The 22,381-nt window shown below is 42.3% G+C and overlaps 2 protein-coding genes across 3 annotated transcripts in view; one reads left to right on the forward strand and one right to left on the reverse strand.

Annotated features, from left to right (window-relative positions):
- il1rl1 (interleukin 1 receptor-like 1) overlaps positions 1–22,381 on the forward strand; it is a 331,020-nt gene that overhangs the window by 237,556 nt on the left and 71,083 nt on the right. The window lies entirely within an intron of this gene.
- Positions 1–22,381, reverse strand: part of arhgap20 (Rho GTPase activating protein 20) — an 85,840-nt gene that overhangs the window by 36,510 nt on the left and 26,949 nt on the right. Inside the window, exons 1-2 of one of the 2 annotated variants that reach the window (XM_050049193.1) lie at positions 9,910–10,189; positions 5,192–5,277 (exon numbers count right to left, since the gene is read on the reverse strand). In XM_050049193.1, coding sequence (XP_049905150.1) covers positions 5,192–5,277; positions 9,910–10,002 — 179 coding nt within the window. In that variant the 5' untranslated portion in view covers positions 10,003–10,189. Of the gene's footprint in view, positions 1–5,191; positions 5,278–9,909; positions 10,190–22,381 lie in introns of those variants that run through there. The other variant, XM_050049191.1, reaches the window with a different exon arrangement.

Here is a 22,381-nt window from a genome sequence, read left to right on the forward strand (position 1 = left end):
TAGGGAAAGATTTCAACCCCTAACCCTCGTTGCTTCATTTCGAGGGCCGAGGGGTAGTGGACAATGGCTAGGGGATTGGGCCTTACTCTAGACGAGCGATGTCTGTAAATCAGTGGATACATTTTTTGAGCGTCACAGCCCCAACAAAATGAATCATTTCACTACTGAGATCTAATCCATTTGGTTCAATAAACTTTGTAGTGTCTAGAAGAGCTGCAAGATAAAATCATTTTATTTCCATTCAAGTTATCAGAGCACTAAACTGGAATTATAGGGCTTGTCTGGCAAAAGTCTGCAGTGCTTTATGAGCCCAATGATAATCCTACACGATCATCCGGGTAATTTTTGGCTAAATCAATATCATTTTGTCATGCTGCTACTGGAAATTTAATTTGTAAGAGTGGAGTTTGTGGGCCATAAAACTGGAACGACAAGCTGGAAAAAGGTTAAAATTTTCTAAAGACCTGAGCAACAGAGTCAGGTGGTAACTGTCGATGAGTTTATCACCACGAGCGATACATTTCAAATTACACACATAACTTCTTCTTGGTAAATCCAAGATACCACTGTCCTGCCCACACCGTGAGGCTGACATGAGATCTATAAGTGCAAGAAACACTGAAGCAAGAAACATCATAGCAGGCTTCTAGATTTTTAAAATTGAACCGATTGCTTCACATCTTTTTCTGTCTCTTTCCTTTTTCCACCTGATTCACATCACCCAGAGCGGCTCCGACTGCGCCAGATCATTTCCATAGGCAAACCATAATGTCATCCCTGGCTGACACACAATGCTCCCCATACAGCCAGAGGGAACACACACACACACACACACACACACACAGAGGATGAGGTCAGAATAGTGAAACTCTTCCTTTTTTTCACCCATTAAAACACAAGTGAGCAGGGGCTGTCAGCCATGATGTCCTTAACAGAGCTCATTATTAAAACCAGGAAATGTCTTTTGCATGATGTGTGCGTGAGCGTGTGTTCCTGTGTCATTTTGAGGACCAAATAACCTCAAACAACTAGAATCCAAAGCTTAATAATGTGGGTTGGAATTTAGGTTTCAGACTGAGATTAAAATCAGTAAATATCCTCACAACTATAATGATGAAAATGTGCGTGTGTGTGCAGGAGGAAAGGACAGAGAGGCTGTTGTGTGTGTGTGTCACTGTGCGGTGACACTGTGCGGCTGATAGTAAGTGGGAGTGTGAGGTCAGGGCTGGGAGCCATTCACATGTTTTTATGCTTTAAGGTGCAGCCACCTTCCTCCCTGCAGTATAGATTTCATTGCCAGAGGAGGAAGAGGAGGAGGAGGAGGGGATCTACTGCAGTTTGAACCCGTAATACTCTGTACTGTACGCCTCGAGGCTGAGGGATGAGGTTATACTTCTGGATGAGGTCCGTGTGTGTGTGTGTGTGTGTGTGGAAGTGATGTAAGTGGCTGAGCTGGAGGCCAGGGAGTCTTTCAGCGCCTCTTGGCCTGATGGGAAAGGCAGGACAGAATGAGCAAAAGAAGGAGTCATCTCAAAGCCAGACGAGAGGAAGAAATCTAAGTTGTGAAATATATGAAACTCCCTCTTGTTATGCTACTGTGTGTGTAGATGCATTTTTCCAGGCATCCAGCTGACGCTCCCAACTACAATAGTCCGATATTATAATAAAGAAGGTCATCCAATATTAGCTAAAAGAGACAGTTCATCCCAAAATCCACAACACAATTTTTCTCTTATCCGTCGTGCAACTGATCAGTCACCTGTCCCAGGTGGTGCGCAGACTGGACAGTGTTTGTTTTGTTGTTTTGTCTTTCTTAATCAACTGCTTAGTTCCCAATATATGAGCGTCGGACTATCGAAAACAAAATTAAACGAAACTGACTTCCCCATATGTTCCTGTTTTTACAGCAGCTGTCTATAATAAGAGTAATACTGTGTGTCATAAAGCTGATTGTAACACATTTTATCTGTTGTTTGTTTTTACAAGGAAACCAATCATAGTTTATTTTAATAAAAATCAGTTCTGTTTATGTTTCCTGATATTTAGTCTTGCTCTTGGATAAAGAGCACAGGGGTAATGCAATAATGATTAAGCCACTGCCAAGTACTGCTGGCAGAGCTGATGCAGCCATTAAAACAGTATTAACAGGACTTCAGGGTTTTAAAGTTGTTGTACAACAGTTACCAAAGCATGAAGACAACCTGAGGGAACTTTAACAAACAAGTATGAATTCATAACAACAACAACAACAAAAATCAATTATAATCTTTTTAAAGACGATGGAAGTAATGCTGTTGATTGACACTCGCAATAATCACTTCATGACCTTTCACCTTTACCTACTGTGAGTCACCTGACCACAGTAATTTCATGTCTCTCCCCCTGCACACACACACATCACCACATCCGGACATGAATGAACACCTCACACACTCACTGACAGCAGAGGTGTGTGTTGACCCCAGGTGACCTCTACTGGCCCCTATACCTCCTGACGAGAGGTCAGAGGTTAGAGGTGACAGCTGAGCGTCCTGGCTCCATACCTCCTGAGACTCACACACACAGACTGGTCAGACTAAGTGACTTTCACTCAATAGTTTGCCTGTCTCGCCCTTCCCCTGTGTCTACAAACTTTAGCACTTTAGCACACACACACACACACACACACTGCCCCAGGAGTACTGACCCATATAAGAGTGCAGAGTGTTTCCCTCAGCACTGCTCTAAATGGTCCATTTTCACAGTTCGGTATGCTGCAGTCGAGCCCTCTAAATGGTCCATTTTCACAGTTCGGTATGCTGCAGTCGAGCCTGAACTCCCTCTGCAAACACTACAAACTGCCACCAGCTCACACTCACGTTATAGACATGTCGGACAGTCGCACCACAACCTCCATCACCAGGCATTTAATCATTTGGCACAAAACCCAAACTTTAACACCTAAAAGTACTTTAAGAAACATCGCTCCACAGGGACTTCTTTTTGGCACTTCTTGATTTAACTTCAAGCTGTTTGTTCCTCTGTAACAAATTGATTTCATCAAAGACAAAAAGGTCCTCAAATTTCCTAAACTGTTGTTTTCCTTCTCTAAACCCCCCAACGCTGCAAAGACACATGACACTAAGATTCCTGTAAATAAAGACCCTCCCCGAGGGGTTTGTAATGGCTTATTTCCGAGCATGTTAAAGGAAGAGGAAGGGATTTGTGTGATACGAGGGTGATGAAAAGCCTGATAGCTCTGGGAGAACTAAGTGTTTAAGCCCCCTCTAAGACATGAATGAGTCAGGGAGGCCAGCCTCTTAGCTCTGATGTCTGAGACACATTCAAGTTCATGTGGGAGAACTGGCTGAATCTTGCAAAAATATCTGATCAGTTCAGTCAGTTTAAAACTTTTTACAAATTCTGCCAGCTTCGCTTTTTACTCATCTCTGCTGTTGCCCCTTTACAACCCTGGGTCAGTGTTTCTGAGGGTGAAAAGCTGAGGGACCACAGTGAAAAACACGAGCAGTTTGTGAGTCAATGCATCAAATATTCATGAAAATGCATTAAGTTTGCAGAGACAAACATTGATTAAGGCTACGATAAATAATGAGCAAATAATGCCAGAAAAAATGGCTTTGTAAACCACTGCAAACCACAGATACTTCACATTTGTATGTTTTTATGTCGCAGATAAATTGAAACTTTATATTTCTTTACGTTTTGGCAACATTGTGGTTGACGTGCAGTCAGATTTAGGCACAAAAATCACTTGGTTATAGTTCAGAAAAGATCATATTTTGGCTTAAAAAACTCAATTTTGGTGGCACAATCCCAGCTGGAAATGCAGCAATGTCAAGGTAGGAACCAATTCCTTTTTGTGGTGCCATCCCGGCAGGAGACGCAGCAATGTCTTGGTAAAAACGGCTGCTTTTAGTGGCACTATCACCGGTGGAAGGTGACACGTGACAGGTCGCCAAAAAATACCCACGTTAGGTGGCTGAAAAGCCGCTGGAAACAAAGTGATGAGTCAAAATCGTTTTTCATTTTCATTTTGAATAAAGTTCGCGTTTAGACGACAACGTTTTGATAACAATCGCCGTGCACATGGCAGTATACATGCCAGGCCAGTAGTTGGCGGTGTGGCGCTTACGCTTCCTTCTACAGAGCGGTGCTGTATGAACAAACAAAATGACATTTGTTTGGACGGACGACGAGGTGGAGTTGCTATAGTAAATCTACACTATGATGGGGAAGCGTTGATAAAGGGTGAGCAGCACAAGCAGAGCTCGGGAGTCAGCCATTGTTGTTGTGATGGTCAACTTTCTCGCGCATGCCTTGTGACTGGAAGTGTAATGCGCAAGTGCGACAAAGTCTGTTTTCAGAGGAACTGCATATTGCAAGTTTACATGCAACGGAGACGGTGCCGTTTCCAAAAACTTGCACTCTGGAACCCGTTCCCAAAACGCCGCTGTTGTGTAAACGATCGGCCAAAACGCAACTAAAGTTTACCGTTTTCAGTTGAAATCGTGAAATGTTGTTGTTGTTTGTTGGTCTCAAACAATGGTCTGTCGCTTGGCAGGCGTCTCACCTAGGTGTCACGCCATCCACCATCTGCCATCCCCCTTCACCTTACAATGACAAGGTCATTTCATATACTATGTCACTTTAGAAACACTGATATGAAGTGTATGAAATGTACAAATGTAGCATATTCCTGGTTTGCAGGAAAGTTTAATGCAACATTTTCATTTGGCAACTGGGCTGTGATTCATCTGCAACTGCAAATATTGGAAAGTCATTAATAAAGATCTCTTTAAACAACCTGTAAAGTCTGTATTTGTAGAAATGAATAGGTTGTGAGGAAATGTACATTTGTCCAGAAGTTAAACGCTACTAAAAAGACCAAGCAAAGGTCACACTGTCACTTTGGAGGAAGATAAACACCTATTAAACAATAAGAAATGCTTCACTCATTACTTTACAAAGCCTTATTAATGAGAGGTGCCACATGTTTACACAGAGGTTGAAGGAGAATGGAAGAAATAGTAATCTTAGAGGTACAACTACAGTGCTGACTCTCTGCAGCAGCTATATCTGTAACACCATCTACTGAGAAAAACCACCGCTCCACTGAGAATCTACAGGCCAACAATGACATCACAGCCACAGCAGCCCTTTGTTAGAAAAACAGGTGTGTGTGTGCTCATACCTGGACGTGCTTCTCGATCTGGTAAGTGCTTTGCTGATGACCAGTGAGGGAGCTGACTGTCGTCTCTGGGCCAAGGTCTTCATCTTCTACACAGCCAGAGGAAGAAAGAGAAAGAGAGAGGAGGTGGGTCAGTGCAGGAGGTGGCTAAAGGTGATGGTTTGCATCGCAAGATGATTAACATGTTTATGGAGGGGGGGGATGGTTACAAAGCACACAGTCAGCAGTGTTTGTGGCTGTGGTCAGTGCAGGGAATACAGACACAGAGAAACACAAAAATCCAGTGTGTGTGTGTGTGTGTGTGTGTGTGTGTGTGTGAGTGTGTGTGTGAGGGGGAGAATTTCATAGAAAGGAGGATGTTGACTGACAGAAAAGGAGAAGTTAAAGCCATAAAGAAAGAAAGGAGGAAAAGAGGAAGTGAGCTAAGTGGTGGAGAAAGAGAAATATGTCGTCCAGCAGTTGCATAATTGTTTATGATCCCTCATATATTCTCACTGTAACATGATAAACTGTATGCTGACTCAAAGAAGTATGACAGGCATCCCTGCAGCAGCCACCGCAGCTATTTTAATTCAATTTATTTACAACATACCAAAAGCATGTGAGCCCTAAACACACACTGCAGTCATTCAATCTGGTCGTGAGAGATATTAAATGAGACTGTGCTTCCTGGAGTCATTTTGCTGTAACTTATGGGTAAAATTCCTCTCCTCTAGAAGCGATGAATTCGATTTTTATTTCTCCAAACCTGGCCTGAGATGAACGGTGGTCCAGGCTGACAAAAAGGCCCCAAAGAGTAAGAGAGTGAGTTTAATTGGGTTTATGGATTGTGGAAAATATCATGGGTGAGATTAGGGAACAGTTTATTTTTATGATTATGATTTAGGTTTGAAACTGTCCCAGTTCAGTCTGCAGTGCCAACAGTTTTCCACACAATTTCCAGACAGACTTCTGTTTTAAAGGAATATTTCACCCACAAAATGACCATTTGTACATAAATTATTCACAGCGTGTTCTCTTGAATTAATGAGGAAAACATTGTTTTTCTTGCATGCCTCCACGGTGAACGAGGAATCCAAAAAAAGTGAACATCCTTCATGAATTAAAGGGATAGTGCACCCAAAAATGAAAATGCAGCCATTATCTACTCACCCATATGCCGAGGGAGGCTCAGGGGAAGTTTTAGAGTCCTCACATCACTTGCGGAGATCCAAGGGGAGAGGAGGTAGCAACACAACTCCACCTAATGGAGGCTGACGGTGCCCCAGATTCAAACGTCCAAAAAACACATAATTGAAACCATAAAATATCTCCATACTGCTCGTCCGTAGTGATCCAAGTGTCCTGAATTTGAACTCTGTTTTTAGCCTCATTGTAGCTAAAAACAGAGTTCAAATGACATTTTTCCAAACAACTTTTTATGTCGGGGCTTCAGGACACTTGGATCACTACGGACGAGCAGTATGGAGATATTTTGCGGTGTGTTTTTTGGACGTTTGAATCTGGGGCGCCGTCAGCCTCCATTAGGTGGAGTTGTGTTGCTACCCCCTCTCCCCTTGGATCTCTGCAAGTGTTGACCTTCACCTGAGCCTCCATCGGCATATGGGTGAGTAGATAATGGCTGAATTTTCATTTTTGGGTGCACTATCCCTTTAAAGTAAACAGGATCCCGTTAAACAGCTACAAAGCTATATCAAAACATCGGTTTACGAACTCCACAAAACTTGTGCAGTATAATCCCAGTCTCATTTATCCAGTCGTGTGCTCAGTACTTCCCAAACACGTGCATTTTTGCTTAAACTTCAGTGCAAACAAACAATCGCATGCATGGAAGAGTAGCAAACCTGGGCCAGAGTGTTTGAACTCTGCCTGCAGGTAATGTTTAAACGAAAATGCACATGCTTGGGAAGTACTGAGCATATGACTGGATAAAGGAGACTTGGATTATACTGCACGAGTGGTGTGAGAGTTTGTTGTTACGAAATGCGAACCCTGTTCACTTCCATTCATGTAGAATGTTCGCCGTTTTTGGATTCTTCGCTCACCGTGTAGGCATGCAAGGTTTTCCTCAAAAATTCAACATAACATGGGGTGAGTGATTGATATCAAAATGGTCGCTCTTAAGGTGAAGTGTTCCTTTAAAGACACATCTGAGCACATTTTCTGTGAAATCAGGCTTGACTGCGACAGTAACATCCATGACATGACATGGTTGCTTTCCCTGCAGGTGCGACCAGACACATGAAGCACTGACATGACAACACTTCACTTAACATGATGAAGCAACATTGAGGCTTGTTGCCCTGTTGTCTCAAATGATGCTGACCGTCTGCAGAAACCAAACAGGAAACATCGACTGTTGGCACTAACTTGGAACAAACGCCGGTGTTATAATCTCAGTAAAATCTGCAGCACAAACACTGACACATCACACGCAGTATACATACGTGTTATGCATGTTCCTGTCATGCATGTCAAGTACAGGACAAGATGAACTTTTAACGTGTTGACACAAACATCTCAACACATCCTGAGTGTGGAGTGGGAGGTGTTTGAAACTATACATACATGCAGTCGCTCTCAGTCAGTGATGATGAAGCAAAACTCCACTTTCTCTGCTCTGCCTGACACCTCATTTCTCACAACTCTCCAAACCAGGACAAACTGCAGCAACTGCTCATAAAAAAGAGTCTGCAGTTACAACATTTGTGGATTCATGAGACAGAATTTTACTCACAGCATGCCCGCAGCTGGCACTCGCTGAAATACTTACAACAACTCTGAGAAAACATGAGTAACTGTGTGCCGGTGCCAAAATGTGATGTATTGGGTTGGAGAAATTGTGTGTTCAACACTATAAGAGCGCTCAGAGCTGCTGTTGTACAGTAACTGTTCACCATCATGCATTGATTTGGATGTTATCTGTAGCCAAGTTTACACAGCAAACAGATCTGTGCTGGTTTGATGTGACAACTCCATTCCTCTGCTCAGCTTTCTTTGAGCAGATGATGACTCATAAAGATATTTCGAGGCACAAAGAAGTAGGGCTCCAGCTAATGATTAGTTTCATCAATGATTACTCAGCCCATTATTTTCTTGATTTTGTCAGTAACATGTCAGGAAATAGTGACGTCTTCAAATGGTATGTTTTGTCCGACCAGCTGAGGGAGAGTCTGGGGATTCTCCCTTCAGAAACTGTGAGTGTCAGACACTTCATTTCCTGCATTCTGGTGAGTTTTATGCACCAATTTACACTTGCTCTGCATCAGTTTATGCTGGACATGTCACAGTACTTCCTGCTTCAGCTGTGCAGAGTTGCTTCCCCTTCTCTGCAACTGTTGCTTCTAAAGTTGCATACCTCAACCACCTATGTCACCTGAGCAATTGTTGCATCTCTGAGTCACATTCTAGCAGTGTGTCGGAATGAAAACCCTTTGCTACTTTCATGTTTGTGTTGGGGATGAGGAATGCTTGTGTTCTAATCATTGAGGGGAATGTATCACTAATCTGCACCTGTGGTCCAACAATCCAAAGCTATTCAGTTTGTTATCATATGTGACAATGAAAAGCAGCAAATACTCACATTTAAGAAGCATGAAATCAGCAAATGCCAATTAATTCTCTGACTAATTGATTAATTGACTAATTGTTGCAGCTATGAGGACAAAGCAGACTTTGATATGATCATAGAAGGGTTAATCTGAGGATATCACTCATGCTGGTTCTGTTGGAGGTCTTGACTTCACCATCATCGCAATCTTTTGCCACCAAATCGCTGCTTTTTGCACCATTTTGGCAGATTCAAACTCACATTCATCCTGCCTGCTGACAGATGCAGTTACACCTTTTTAAACACGCGTTGGGTGGGGGCGCTGTTTACTACAATTTCATCGACCAGCTGCTGGAGAACCAGAATCATCTCCTTTATCACTGAGGTGCCTTTCAGTGTCAGGGGCCAACACTGGGGTTCAAAACTGCATTCACAGCAAAGTCAGAGATGAGGACTCGATTTTAGAATGATTACTTTTATTTATTTTTTATTGCTTTAGGATGAGTGATGAGGAGTAACTTTGAGAAGTCCGCACTGCAGGAATGACTCCTATGTGTTTGCATGCTGACTCCTGCCTGTCTGATGAACAAATAATCAACATCAGCACATTATCCTGATGTGTTGTTTGATTCCTATCCTGCACCACAGCTCAGCCAGATGCTGCTTCATTCATAAAGACATAAAGTCTGTTGGTAAAATGGGGATTTGGGACTTTTTCTTACGTAAAAATTGTTCAGCCAAGTCAGGATTTGGTGATCTTACTGCAGAATATCAAAAATACGGAGACTTTTTTTCCTTGAAACACTTGAAAAACTGAACTCTTCCACTTGCACAACGTCTGTGCGCCACTGATCCAAAGGAGACAGCAACATTTATCAGATAAATCAATCACACTGAATTGTGCAAAATATAAGTCAGATAAAATGAACCCAGAGAAGTGTTTAAAAACGTGCTTATTCAAAATACAACAATGACACCAGAGCTCACATCACCATCACATCATCCAGTCCAAAGCTGACCCTGACTTGAAGCAAGCTGAACTGCTGATTTTGATACCATAATTATCTCCTTTACATCTCCTTTGAGAGCACCGGGCAACTCCGTGCGTAAAAACGCAAACCGTGCCCACAGTCATCTCTCCATCAGCCCCACACAGAAGCGTCACTTGTACCTTTTTATTGTCGGGGAGCGCCTTGGTCTGTCCCGTCAGAGAGTCGGACCTGTTCTGTCCCATGGTCCCCTGCTGCGGTGACATGGTTTCCATCAAGACTGTATAGATCCACGGGGCCGAGCGCGCAGACAGTATATTCCCATCATACGAGTGTAAGTCCAAAGTTTATCCGGCAAAGAGCAGGACACGAGCCCAGGAAGAATCCATGATGGAGAGGAGTCGATCCGGAGGAAGAGAAGAGGAGGTGAGATCTGTGCGCTGTACTCCTCTCTGTGTGTCTGTGTCTGAGCGCTGAGACCCCGCTCCGCCTCATCTCACTCTGCTGTTGGCAAGTTACACGGGGTGAAACACGCGACTTCCGCTCGCACTTTTCAAAGTAAAATCGTATTTTTGAAACGGGAAATTGATTTTTTTAAAATGTGAGCTAAAATATAGCATCAAGTCGAGATAAAGGGGAACATTATTGACAAATGTTAAAATTACAAACAAGTAGAGTTAACCTGTAGTGTTACATTTACACTAAAACTGACGGTGGATGGAGACCTGAGCAAAGCAGGGAACTTCCTGGAGCCCAAGACTGCAAGTGTCCCCATAAGTCCAAAGTTCACTGCGTGCCATCCAGGGACATAAAGAGTAGATCTGCATCTGCATGTCAGCTGGTTTGGATCATCTGGTGACTTGTAAAAAACATGTTTTGGAAAGCTGCCCCACTAAAGTGTAATATGTATGTAATATGAACAGGTGGGAGCACTGCATGAATAGCACATTTTGTTGTCATGTCTTGTAGACGGATCCTATTTCAAAATATAGTTTAGTTTATGTTGTGCACATGTGACGCTCAAAATTTCATTTAAAGCTGTAGTTTGTTGCTAAAAGTGTCACTGTTTCCACACAGCAGCACATGAGACAGATAATCTGTAGGGAAAAGTGTCTTCCTCTTCCTCACAGTGCTTCTGATGGCATTTTGCAAGAATCTACTGCAGCTGAATCATGAACTGCGGTCAAACTGTCAAACTAAGCAGCACACATCAAATATAAATCAATATTTTGTTACTGCACTGACAATTTTTCACATAAAATGTCTTCAGAAACATTTTAGTGTACTGTTTAGCTGTAAATTGAGAACGTTTGCTCAAGCCAGTCAGCTGTGCTTTGTCTTGACTCAGTTGTCTTCAATATGGCAGCCAGGTCACAAACGTTCTCATTTTACAGCTAAACAGTACACTAAAATATGTTTCTGGAAACATTTGAGGTGAGAGAAAGGCAGCGCAGTAACACAATCTTGATTCTTATTTGATCAGCGCTGCCCAGTTTGACAGTTTGACCACAGTTCAGGAGCAGTGACTGACATGACTGACAGCTGCGTTAGAGACTCCTAAGCTCTGATTGGCTGTTTTCCCTCCTAATAGATTCTGGCAAAGGCTATTAGAAACACTACAAGGAGGCAGAAGAACATGACTTTTTCACAGATTATCTGTCTCATGTACTTCATTATGGATGTAGTGACAGTGTCAGCAAATATGACAAAAAGTTATATTTACAAAAGTGACCAACCGCAGCTTTAATTTAATACCAAAAATCAATCAATTTATTTATAAAGCCCAATATCACAAATCACAATTTGCCTCACAGGGCTTTACAGCATGCGACATCCCTCTGTCCTTAGGACCCTCGTAGCGGATAAGGAAAAACTCCCCAAAAAAACCTTTAACAGGGGAAAAAAACTGTATTATTTCACAACGGGAGTTGGTCGCTGGAAACTTAATGAGGTCTTGGTTGTAAGTACAATAGCAGTTAATTATTATCAGTATTATTATTGTTGTTCCTTTAAATTTGTAATACAAAGATGCATATCAATAAAAAAAAGAGAACAAAACAAATGATGTAAAATAATGTAATGAACATTAAATTGTTTGTTACTTGTGTAAATTGATGTTTGATGATTTGATTTAACACCTTTCTGCTTTTCCAAATACATCCAGAGTGTGTCATTTATTTATTATCATTTTTTATTATCTTATCTGATATGTGTGTTGCTTTACTTTAGTCTCTATTCTTATCAACATTCTTGTAATCGCTTCATCTCGGCTACAGTTGTCATTTTAAATGTTTTTAAAGTTGTTTTTACACCACTTAACACATTTAGTGTCACTGTGTTTTATGAAACTAAATATTAGATGTTGGATGTTCACTTCGATTTTTTTTTTGGCTCTTTTATTTTGAAAAACAAACCAACTTCTGTTCATTTCCTGATCTGATCCACACGCCTTGACACAGCTACTGTACCTGAAAGCATGCTTCAGTTTCACTCCTGAGTTTGTCTGTGTGTGTTTTTATTTGAAAGGCCCATCATGTGTTTTCCTTGCCTGGCAGTCAGCGCCATATAGAAGCTGACTGTTCTTGTACGACAGGATGGCGGTTTGCAGAGAGTCCAGACCAGGTGTAAGAATGCGCTCCCAGGGCCAAGAATAACATGACTGATGAGGAGGAATGTGCAGAGTATTTTTCTCTATGCAGGCATGACGCATGACACCTTTGGCTTATAGCTGCAGCTACAGTATACCTGACCAGAGGATAATTCTCAGAGTAGGTGGGAGTGTTGACTTTTAAAAGGCCGGAGGCAAGAAGGGAACACGCCTCCATCAAAGCTGAAGTTAAACTGGTTTGTTGACCATGCAAACAGAGTTTAAGCATTTGGGATTAAATCTCTGTGTCCACTGGTTTCACAGTTAGGACTTAGATATTACAGACAGCCCCTCCAGGATGCTGTGAGTTAATGCAGGTTCAACCAGTCCCTGTGAATCCTGTGCCATCTTCTAATTTTGTCCAATCACTTTTCCGCAAATCTGACCAATCATTGTAATCATTTAGTTTCATCAATCAAAGTAGCATCACATCACCAGACTTACTTCCTTATTTCTGGTTGTAAAGGTGCAAATATGTGCAACACGAACGACTCACATTTCAAGCTGTTCTCCTGCACTGTTCAAATGTTCTACCATGTAAAGTAATGCACCAACATTCATATATATCACACTTCATGAGACAGTGATTCATGTTTAACCTATGTGTTTTGGAAGGCTGCGATCACGTGACCAAGGGGCTGATGGGAGTAATGAAGAAAGCAGTCATGAAAGGACACAGGTAGGGGCGGTGGATGGGTCACAAAACACAGGACTTTCCTCAGGAGACCGTTCTTCAGCTGTATGAGCTTTAAGGCATTTTAAGGGACGTCGTCAGCGTGTTTCATTTCCTGAACTTGCCTAAACCTAATCTCTGTAACTTTACATTAAGAATGTAACGTCATGTGGCACTATATATATATAGGATATCTTATGGACTGTTGTATGAGGGTATGTTGCACATTTACCAAAAAATGACTGCTGACGATTGTGCAAAGAAATTCCCTGATGTTCTACACAATAGTGGGGGTAAAATTTTGTAGCACAAAGCACACCCAGAGAATAACTACAACGTGTGGACGACAGACAAGACGAATCAGCATGACAGCAGCTGTTGAATCCAGATCTATTGCATGTGTTGAATGGTTTAAGGTAAGTTAGATTACACCTGTATGATTAGTGGTAACGTTAGTGTATGAACCACAAACTCAGAACAGTGCGGTTTCATTCTCACTGGAACAAGTTGCCTTTGATTTTAAATTAATTATACAAAAAACAATTGCAACAACTTTTGCAATTTTCACTTGCTTGAAAGAAAAAGTGCCCAGAAACATTGCAACGTCCATTGCAATTTCTTTGAAAAACTACAATTTTTTACAAAGGAGTTACTCGCACATCCAACTATCTCAGATGCAGATGCTTTAGAAAGTATCACTTGAGTCTTGAGAAAAGAAGATCCCACATACTGCTCTTGATCAGCATCACCATTTATTGGTTATACTAAAGCTTCAGTCCCTCTGGACCTTCGTCAAGAGTACTATACTCTCCCAAATACTGCTGTCAAAGGTCCAGAGGTTCTAAAATGTTAGTACAACCAATAAATTCTGATGCTGAGCAAGATCATTGTGTGGGATCTTCTTTTCTGTAGGAAAACTACCATAAAATCAGACATTTCAAATCGCAACAATCCCCAAAAAAAGTCCACAGAATCCTGGAGGGACTGCAGTGAGTTACCTGCAAGTGGATAACAATTAAAAGTTTAACGTGTTTGTAGAGACACAAGACAATATTTATGTGGCTGTTTGTCTTAGAATGCGTCTATCTGATGGGTTTATGTCCCACAGCAGCCTGATGTAAGAATGGGTGGATTATGAGACAAAGGGCCCCTGGGCACAGATATGTAAAAGGAATCTTCTTGAATTCTTCTTGAATCTTTTTTGTTGCAATCACTTTGTATCTCTTTGTGGTTGTTCTGTGTTTCTTTGCAGTCGTTTTGTGCTTTTTTAAGGATATGTTGTGGGTTTTTAGGTAATACTGTGTCTTTCCAGTCGTTTTGTGTTTCTTTTTTGGTTGCTTTGCCCCTTTATTGCAGTTGTTTTGTGTCTCTTTGAGGTGATTTTGAGTCTTTTCTTGTTCCTTTCTGTCTGTTTGTGTTTGTTTTGTCCCTGTCGTAGCTCTTTTGTGTCTCTTTGCAGTTTCTTTGCATCTGTTCGTTGTCTTTTTGTGTCTCTTCGTGGTTGGTACATGTTACTTTGACTCACATTTTGCAGGTGAAGGCCAGGGGTGGCCCCTGATGCTTTGGGGCCCTGGGCCTGTGCTCGGTAGGCTCGTTTTGGTAATCTATCCATGACTGTTAGCCATTGTCTCCTCTGCAAAAACACAAAGGTATGCAACAATTGTTCCATCTTATCTGTCCCCTAAAATGTGGCATGCATAAGATGATAAGAACACTGATACTGCTCGGCTCCCTTTGATCACATCACAAGCTGCGTGAATAAGCAGCCGGGGCCACTTGACTTCTGTCTGGCTTCAACTCTTGATGCACAGACAGCTATCTGTCTGTGACTGAATCATCCTTTCATCAAGAGCCCAGTGTGGCCGAGTCATATTTGTTCTAGAATTTCATATTTCCTCATCTTAGGGGTTAAATGACTGCTTTTGTTTCCTGGAGAAGCCCGTCTGGAGGGATCCAAAGCAAAAAGCGAGACTAAATTGAGGGTGTGTCAGAAAATGTGGTTGGAAACGCCGCTGGTTGACCACGACTACCACTGCGCTGCACTGTTTTGTTTCTACCTCCTATTTGTTCCACTCTGGGAGACGCCGGGTTACAACAATAAAAAGTGTGTCATGGAGTGGTTCAGTATCCATGGCAAAAAAGCAACAGATCCCTCAGTGATAAGTGAGCAACACACGTTTTATTCAACCCGAAAACCCCAAAGTGGGTCACACACATCGCTGTCAGGCGGCAGCCAAACACTCGGAGATTCTCCTCATGCCTGAACCGAGGTTGGCAGAGTGACTTCAGGTCAGGGAGGAATGGGAAGCCTGAGTGATTCTCCTCCTCATATAAAAGAAGAATAAATATGTGTCCACGTGAATATCATCTGATATTTCCTTTCAAGTGTGTATGAAAGGGAATGTGTCTGTCACGCCTGGAGAGTCAGGCTATTGAAAACCTGAAGCCGAAGCTGAGTATCGACTTGGACGGCAAACAGTCCATTCCAGAGAGAGAAAATGAGCTGGAGAGAGTCCAGCGCTCTGACAGGAGCCTCACATGAAGGCTTCACTCTTGTCTGCACAGGGTTGGGGTGTTAGGGTTGCACTTTGCACTGTAAATACAAGCACAGATGCACCTTCACACACACACACACACACACACACACACTATACATAGCTGAATATCTATTTAAAGAGCGCTCTACCCTTCCCTTCCTCCCTCCTTTCAAAACAAACATGTACATGGAGTTTGAGGGGAGGCCACAAGGACGTGATGGGCAGGTCTAGTGGACAGATGGATGGACGGATGTTTGATGGATGACAGAGATACTTCTGGCACACAGGGAGTTGCCGTGACCCAAAACAGCATCCACCTCCGCTGCCTCCACCACGCTGCTCCTGCTGCTGCTGCTGCTGTGACTTTAAGAATCCAGACTTCCACGTAGCCTACCAAAAATAAAGACCCACTGTTTCCCTATTTTCCCTGAACAGCATAACCCAGAGGTTTCTGGGCGACAAATGTTTGAGGTATGGCTCTACAAATTCTGGAAAAAATGACATGTAGGTGGGAATTTTTTTTTTCCTTTGGCATTTTTCTTACCGTGTAGTTTCTGGTCACTCTCAGTGTTTTCAGAAAGCAATACACAGATTTTAAATACCTGAAAAACATCTCTTTCAGCTTTAAAAGAATATCTCACTTGAAATTATGCCTATACTGTAAGTGAATGATATTCCAATGATAGGCAGCAATGAATCAAAAAAAGTCCTCCAACCTAAAAGACAAACCACAGACCGATGCCACCCATTGGTTTGTGGACTACCATTTCGGAGCCTCGAGTTTGGCATTTATGCTGTCGCCAGCGTGCTTTTTTGGAGCCAGAAGTGACTATATTTGGACAAGAGGGTGGCACTGTGGAGGAACGAGGGGTGGGTCTGACTGAGAGCCTAATGTCACTGCTGTGGACATCACTCACAAGGTGAAAAGCATACCCTTCTTTTAACTGTCTATTTTACTGGGACCATGCTGTATTGAAGAAGACTTGAAACTACTGATCAAGATCATGAGCCCATTATGAATCAAGTGAGATGTAGTGTCGTTTTCTCATCGACTTGTGTACAATCTGACTTCTTTTAGCAACCAGTGGAGTCGGCCCCTGCTGGCCATTAGGAAGAATGTAGGTTTAAGGCACTTCTGCATTGGCTCCACGTTGTAACACCTTGAGATGAATGCATTTAAGGATTTTCTGCTCTGACCCATATTGTTGGGGCCAGAGTTGCATTATACTAGAAAAATGCAGTTAAGTACTGGCTGCATACTACCTATTGAAAAAAAAGTGTGTGTTGTTAATATAAGACATTGTGGTTCAACCAAGCAGCAACTCTCGGGCTGAAAAATGAAGTGCCAAAAACTGTAGCTCCTCTAATGGCCACTTGAGGCTGGCTCCAAGAGCGTGTCAGTCCCCAGAGACCACTGTGTCAAAATGCCCAACTTTACAGCAGAAATAAACATGTTTACAGCCTGGTACAATGAAACAGTTCTGGTCTCTGTAGCTGATTTCCCCATTCATGACAGCTGTACAAGGAGTGAATGTTTATATAAGGGCCGTTTCATAGTCAACGCACGCAATGTGAGCAACGACGCAAGCGACACGAGTAACGCACTTCCTTTCATAGTCAACACATTGAACGCAAGCGACACAGGCGACACTTGAAATGCAATACATCTCTCGCGCAATAGAGTGTAGCAGAGTCACCGGTACATTACGGCTAGCTAGTACTGCTATTTTATTAGAATGCAGGGCACTAGAACTGTCATATAAATGGGGTGTGCCCGTACGAGTTCGTAAAGTTTTTCCTCCTCGCCCGCCATATTTCATACCTGCTTCTTCTGTGAATAACAAAAAGTGGTTAATCTCAAGAACGTCGCTTGCATTATCACCCCCGCTGGCAACACATGGTATTACATGCGTCGCTGCATCGCATATCAAAAAAATGGACAACACATTTTGAGACGTAAGCACGCATCATGGCGGTCTCGATGTGTCCCAATGCGTTCGCATCTGCGTGCCTTCGTGTCAACTATGAAACGGCCCTAACTCACGTGTTTAATTCTATGAAGCTTACAGTTATGCATAATTAAGGTGTGGCTGCTTTGAGTGACAGGCGGGTGCTGTCCGCTGACAAGTTGCTACCAAGGCTATAGTGCTGGCTAGGTTATGTAACCATGGCGTAACCCCAGATTCACAGAGTGTAGGCAAAGCTGTAGCTGTTCCTATTTCATGAAAGTTATTTGTAACATTTTATAACATCAAGTGTTTGTACTAAAAGACCTTCTAAGGATTCTTAAGTTTTTCTGGTAAGTACATTTTGTTTTAATGGTTTTAAGCCTGTTTTTCTCTAGCAATAATTAGCATTATCACAGTTAACCATAGCTGTAAATACACCGTACTAACCAAGCTAGCTTCTAGTGTCAGGGTTATGTCTACCCTCACTTTCAAATATGGTCACTCCTGGCTCCAAAAATCCAAGATGGTGACAGCCAAAATGTTGAACTGGAGGCTTCAAAATGGATGTAAGAAGAGAACTGGACATATGTATGTGAAAGTTGTACAGAGGTGCATGAAGCCAAAAGAGCTCTATTTCTGTGGTATGAAATTACCCAGGCCTTCCCCATTGTATGGCCGGTCAAGCAAGCACACTAGAGACTTACAGCTTCATGGCCCGGTGCTGTTCCTGGGGGCTTGGTCTAAACAGGAGTCCACAAACCAATAGGTGATGTCATGGTGGCTACGTCCATTATTTCATACAGTCTATAATAGATTTACATACGATCAGAAGCTTGTTTAGCGCTGGTGGCTTCACCCATCCTCCAACTATTAACGAAAGAAGGTGATTTTGAATGTTGAATGTTGGTTTACCCAGGTACTAACTGATCAAACTTCCCTCAAAGCCACTAAGACAACAACATTTAGAGTTTTATGTTGCATTAATGTGGAGCCCTCTCAAAAGACTTCTCTCATTTCCACTGTTTTGGTCTCTACATGCTGAGTCCGTCATCTGTTGTTGTTATTATAGGGATTTACGGATCCGGCCTTTAAACCCTCTGAGACAAACATCAGGGGCAGTTACACAGAGAGAGGAGGCAGAAATGTTGGCATCACTCTCCTCCACAGCCAGTGTGTCTCTGTCTCTTTCAGTTTGTCTAAACATTGCGGCGCAGCGAGGCCGAGGCGGATCAAGCCGTGGAGACATGTGGAGGGGACAGACAGGAGGCAGCCCGGGTGAACCAGACTGAGACAAAAGCCTGCGGTGAGAGGGAGTGACTCAGGTGGAGGAGAGCGAGGGAACACATCTAAACAACACTGTGCTGAAGATGGAAATTGTGGGTTAGACGGGCACTGCCTCCACCAGATCTGGCTCAAGTGGAATGACGTTTTCAGAGCTTGTTTTAAGTACCCACCGGCCGCGCTTTCATCACGTCAAGGTCACTTTAAACAAGATAAAGTCCTGAAAGTTGTTTCATGTCAACCAAAAATTCTGTTGTATTTGTTTTGAGCCAGATTGTGAAAGTTTAATTTCTTTTTTGCTGATTCTGGTTATATCTACTAAATTACAACCACAGGATGTTTATTACTGCCTTGTGACTTAAAAGCAGCTAGTTTAGCCGTTTGTCATCCTGTCAGGTTAGAAAGTTTATCCAAGGGTTATTTCTGGTTTCTGTAATTAGCTGACGTATTTGTCTTCAGAGGAGTTTCTTAAAAATAGAGGTAAACATGCAACAGTGTTTCCTATAAAATACTTTGCATTGGCAAATGTACTTTAGAGGAAGCAAAACTGGTGCGAGGATTGTTCTTACAAAGGGTCTAAAAAATCCAGGAGATATGATTTTCCTGTATGCCATAGAGAATTATATGAAGGGAATGGGTGTAAGGGACTACAAAGAACAAACCCAGTCTCACTCCCGGTCAGTGGCCCTCAGCTCAGGTACCAAATGCTAACTCTCAGTGACAGCTTACCGGCTCTTTAGCATTAATTTAGCTTGGCTTGTTATTAGCTGTAACTAGCTTCTAGCGGTCCAGACCCGTCCGCTGAAGGAAGGATGGCGAGGCATTCGGGTGCCGTTCACCAACAATGCCTTTACTGCGGTCTTCACCACAAAACAATAAACATGGCCTTCTCGTGAGGTAAAGCATTAGCCCTGAGCTTATTGTTCTCTTGGCTATCATAGCTCTTTGCCACATACCGTCTTCACCATGACACACCCGAGAGAGCTGCTATCCACACCACACACAACGAAGCACACTTTACACATTCACAAGTTAATGAAAGAGAGTGAGCTGCTAACACAATGCGCTGAGGGGCCTCACTATGAGATGTACTGGCAGGCATCATTTTTTGACGCTCCAAGCAACTGGACATTGGGTGGACAATGTGTCCTACAAACTTAGGACTTTCACCCAGGAGACCGCTGTTTGTGTCCCGTGTGGAACCAAAAGTCAACCAAGTTACTTTAATAACAACGTAGTGCAGTATGCTAATATGTCTAGCATACTACACTATTGACCTATGTCACGTGACATTACATTATGTTAGTAACAAACGTACTTATTTTCAGCCAAACATGAAGTTTTTTTTAATAAAACTAAGAAACCAAACCTAAAAATGCAGTAAACCTACGCTGAAAGTTTATTTAGACTATATTTATCCAATGAGTAGAAACTGCATGTTTTCTTCTGAAAACTAAAGTTTATTTAGAAAAGACAAAATGCTTCTAACAAGCGTAAATTGACACACTGCCCCTGAGCATCCAAAACTGATGCTGGAGGAGTTGGGAGTGAGAATGTGTTGCAAGTACAGGACTTTGACACCAGAGTCAGGGGTTTGTGTCATGTGTCCAAGTATAACTTTAACTGCAATAGTCAACTAAAACAATTGGTACAGGTTAAAGCTAGACTGTGGTTTTCATCAAGTTCTGACAAACTCAATACATACCATCTCTTTACTACCTCTAGTATTCAAACACTATTGTTCTGGGAAAATGAGAGAATAACTAAAGGATAAAACAGCAAAGTATGAATATATTGCCTGAAGTGAAACTGAATCAACTTGTGTTAATGTACTTTAAAGAGCCTGTTAAAACCAGTTACAAAAAAACATATTACTTGCCTTTTTTGGGATCTGATTAGTCACTGTTGTTTGATTAGACGTGTCGACAAACCTCACTGTCAAAGGGACTATTTGTTCAGTGGAAAATATTCATTCAATGCTGTACGAACAACAAATGGAATTCTTTTCACCTCCATTGTTTTAGAGTGGAGACAGACAGCTGAAATCCTTCACAGATAAAACCAAAACTATGTCCATGACAGCCAATCACAGGAGGTACACACAAGAGGAGCAACATTTCCTGTTACCTCTGTGCTGTTCTAAACCCCACCCATCTGAGACAAACAGACAGACAGACAGACAGACAGACAGGTGATCAGTCCGTCCGACAGAGAGACAGAAATCATAGAAACAGACGGTCTGAGCCTTGCTGTTGGCCTGTTACATCTGCTCTCATGTTGGACACACACATGACGCACACACACACACACACACACACACACACACACACAAAGACCCCTCCTCCACCTTCCAAACCCTTTAACCCTGTTAATCTGATTAGCAGTCTCCCTACAGAGTGAGGATGCTACCGACACACTGCAATGTGCGTGTTTGTGCTTCATCATTGTTGTTGTTGTTGTTGTTGTTGTGACTGTATCATACTGACCGTACAGTGTGTGGCTCAGCTGTATGGTTTAGTTTAATTGTGTACATTAAATTACATACTTACACAAATATACACAACACACAGACCTAAACACAGAGCCACAACAAAGAACACAGATGGTATTTTTAAATTTAAATTGTATTCTGAATGTTTATACATTTTTAGTCTGTCTTGTTATTTGTTTTATTTTCTTATATTATATTATTTATTTCTATTCTACAGCTAGCACTGTCTAACTGTTTTACTTCTTTGCTGCATCTTTGTGCCAAAGTTTTGTGCCATATAATAACAACAACAACAACAATAACAACAGCAATAATTCTGTTTCTGTTCTGATTTTTGTCCCCTGCTTATTTTGACTCATCTTGGTCCATAAATCAAATAATTTGTGTGCTCCTGTGCATCCACGTGAGTGCATGTGCACATGTAGAGACCTGGGTCCTCAAATCGGAACAAGCAGATTTTTGGGTCAGTGGTCAGGGCTGGGGTTAGGTCAGGGTAGGGTTAGGGGTTAGGCAAGTAATGGTTACGGTTAGAGTAAGTCTGAGGAAATGAATGGATGTAAGTCTCTGTAATTTTGTGTGTAATTCAGAGGATGCTGCGGGACAGGTTAAGTGATTTCCTCAGGGCTCACAGGACTGTTTGGTTTCACCGTAGAGGTTGCGCTGGTGTCAGCAGCAGGATCAAGCAAACAGGGTTTCCATGTGAGAGCAGCAGGGGTGCCGTGTGAGCATGGCAGATTAGATCAACCAATCAAACAGCGAATGAGCCTGGGATATTTGGGGGGATAGGTAGGCATACAAATTAGTGGTCTGATGACATTAGAGGTAACGTTTAATATCATTAGATTTCCATAAAATACAGCAGATATTCATCTTATTTATAAGACAGAAAGTGTTGGAATAATGTGTGTGTCCTTGCCCCGCCACATCTCCCAAAACGTTTAATGTTATGCTAATTTGGTCCTCTTCTAGATTTCTCAACAGTGTGAGTAAAGCAAGTTATTCAAGGTATGTAAATGAGTCAGACATCTTACCTGGCACTGCCTGTTATGTCGCAGTAAACCCACCTATCTGGTGCC

The sequence above is a fragment of the Epinephelus moara genome, chromosome 7 (genome assembly GCF_006386435.1).
Source record: "Epinephelus moara isolate mb chromosome 7, YSFRI_EMoa_1.0, whole genome shotgun sequence".
NCBI classification, from domain to species: Eukaryota; Metazoa; Chordata; class Actinopteri; order Perciformes; family Serranidae; genus Epinephelus; species Epinephelus moara.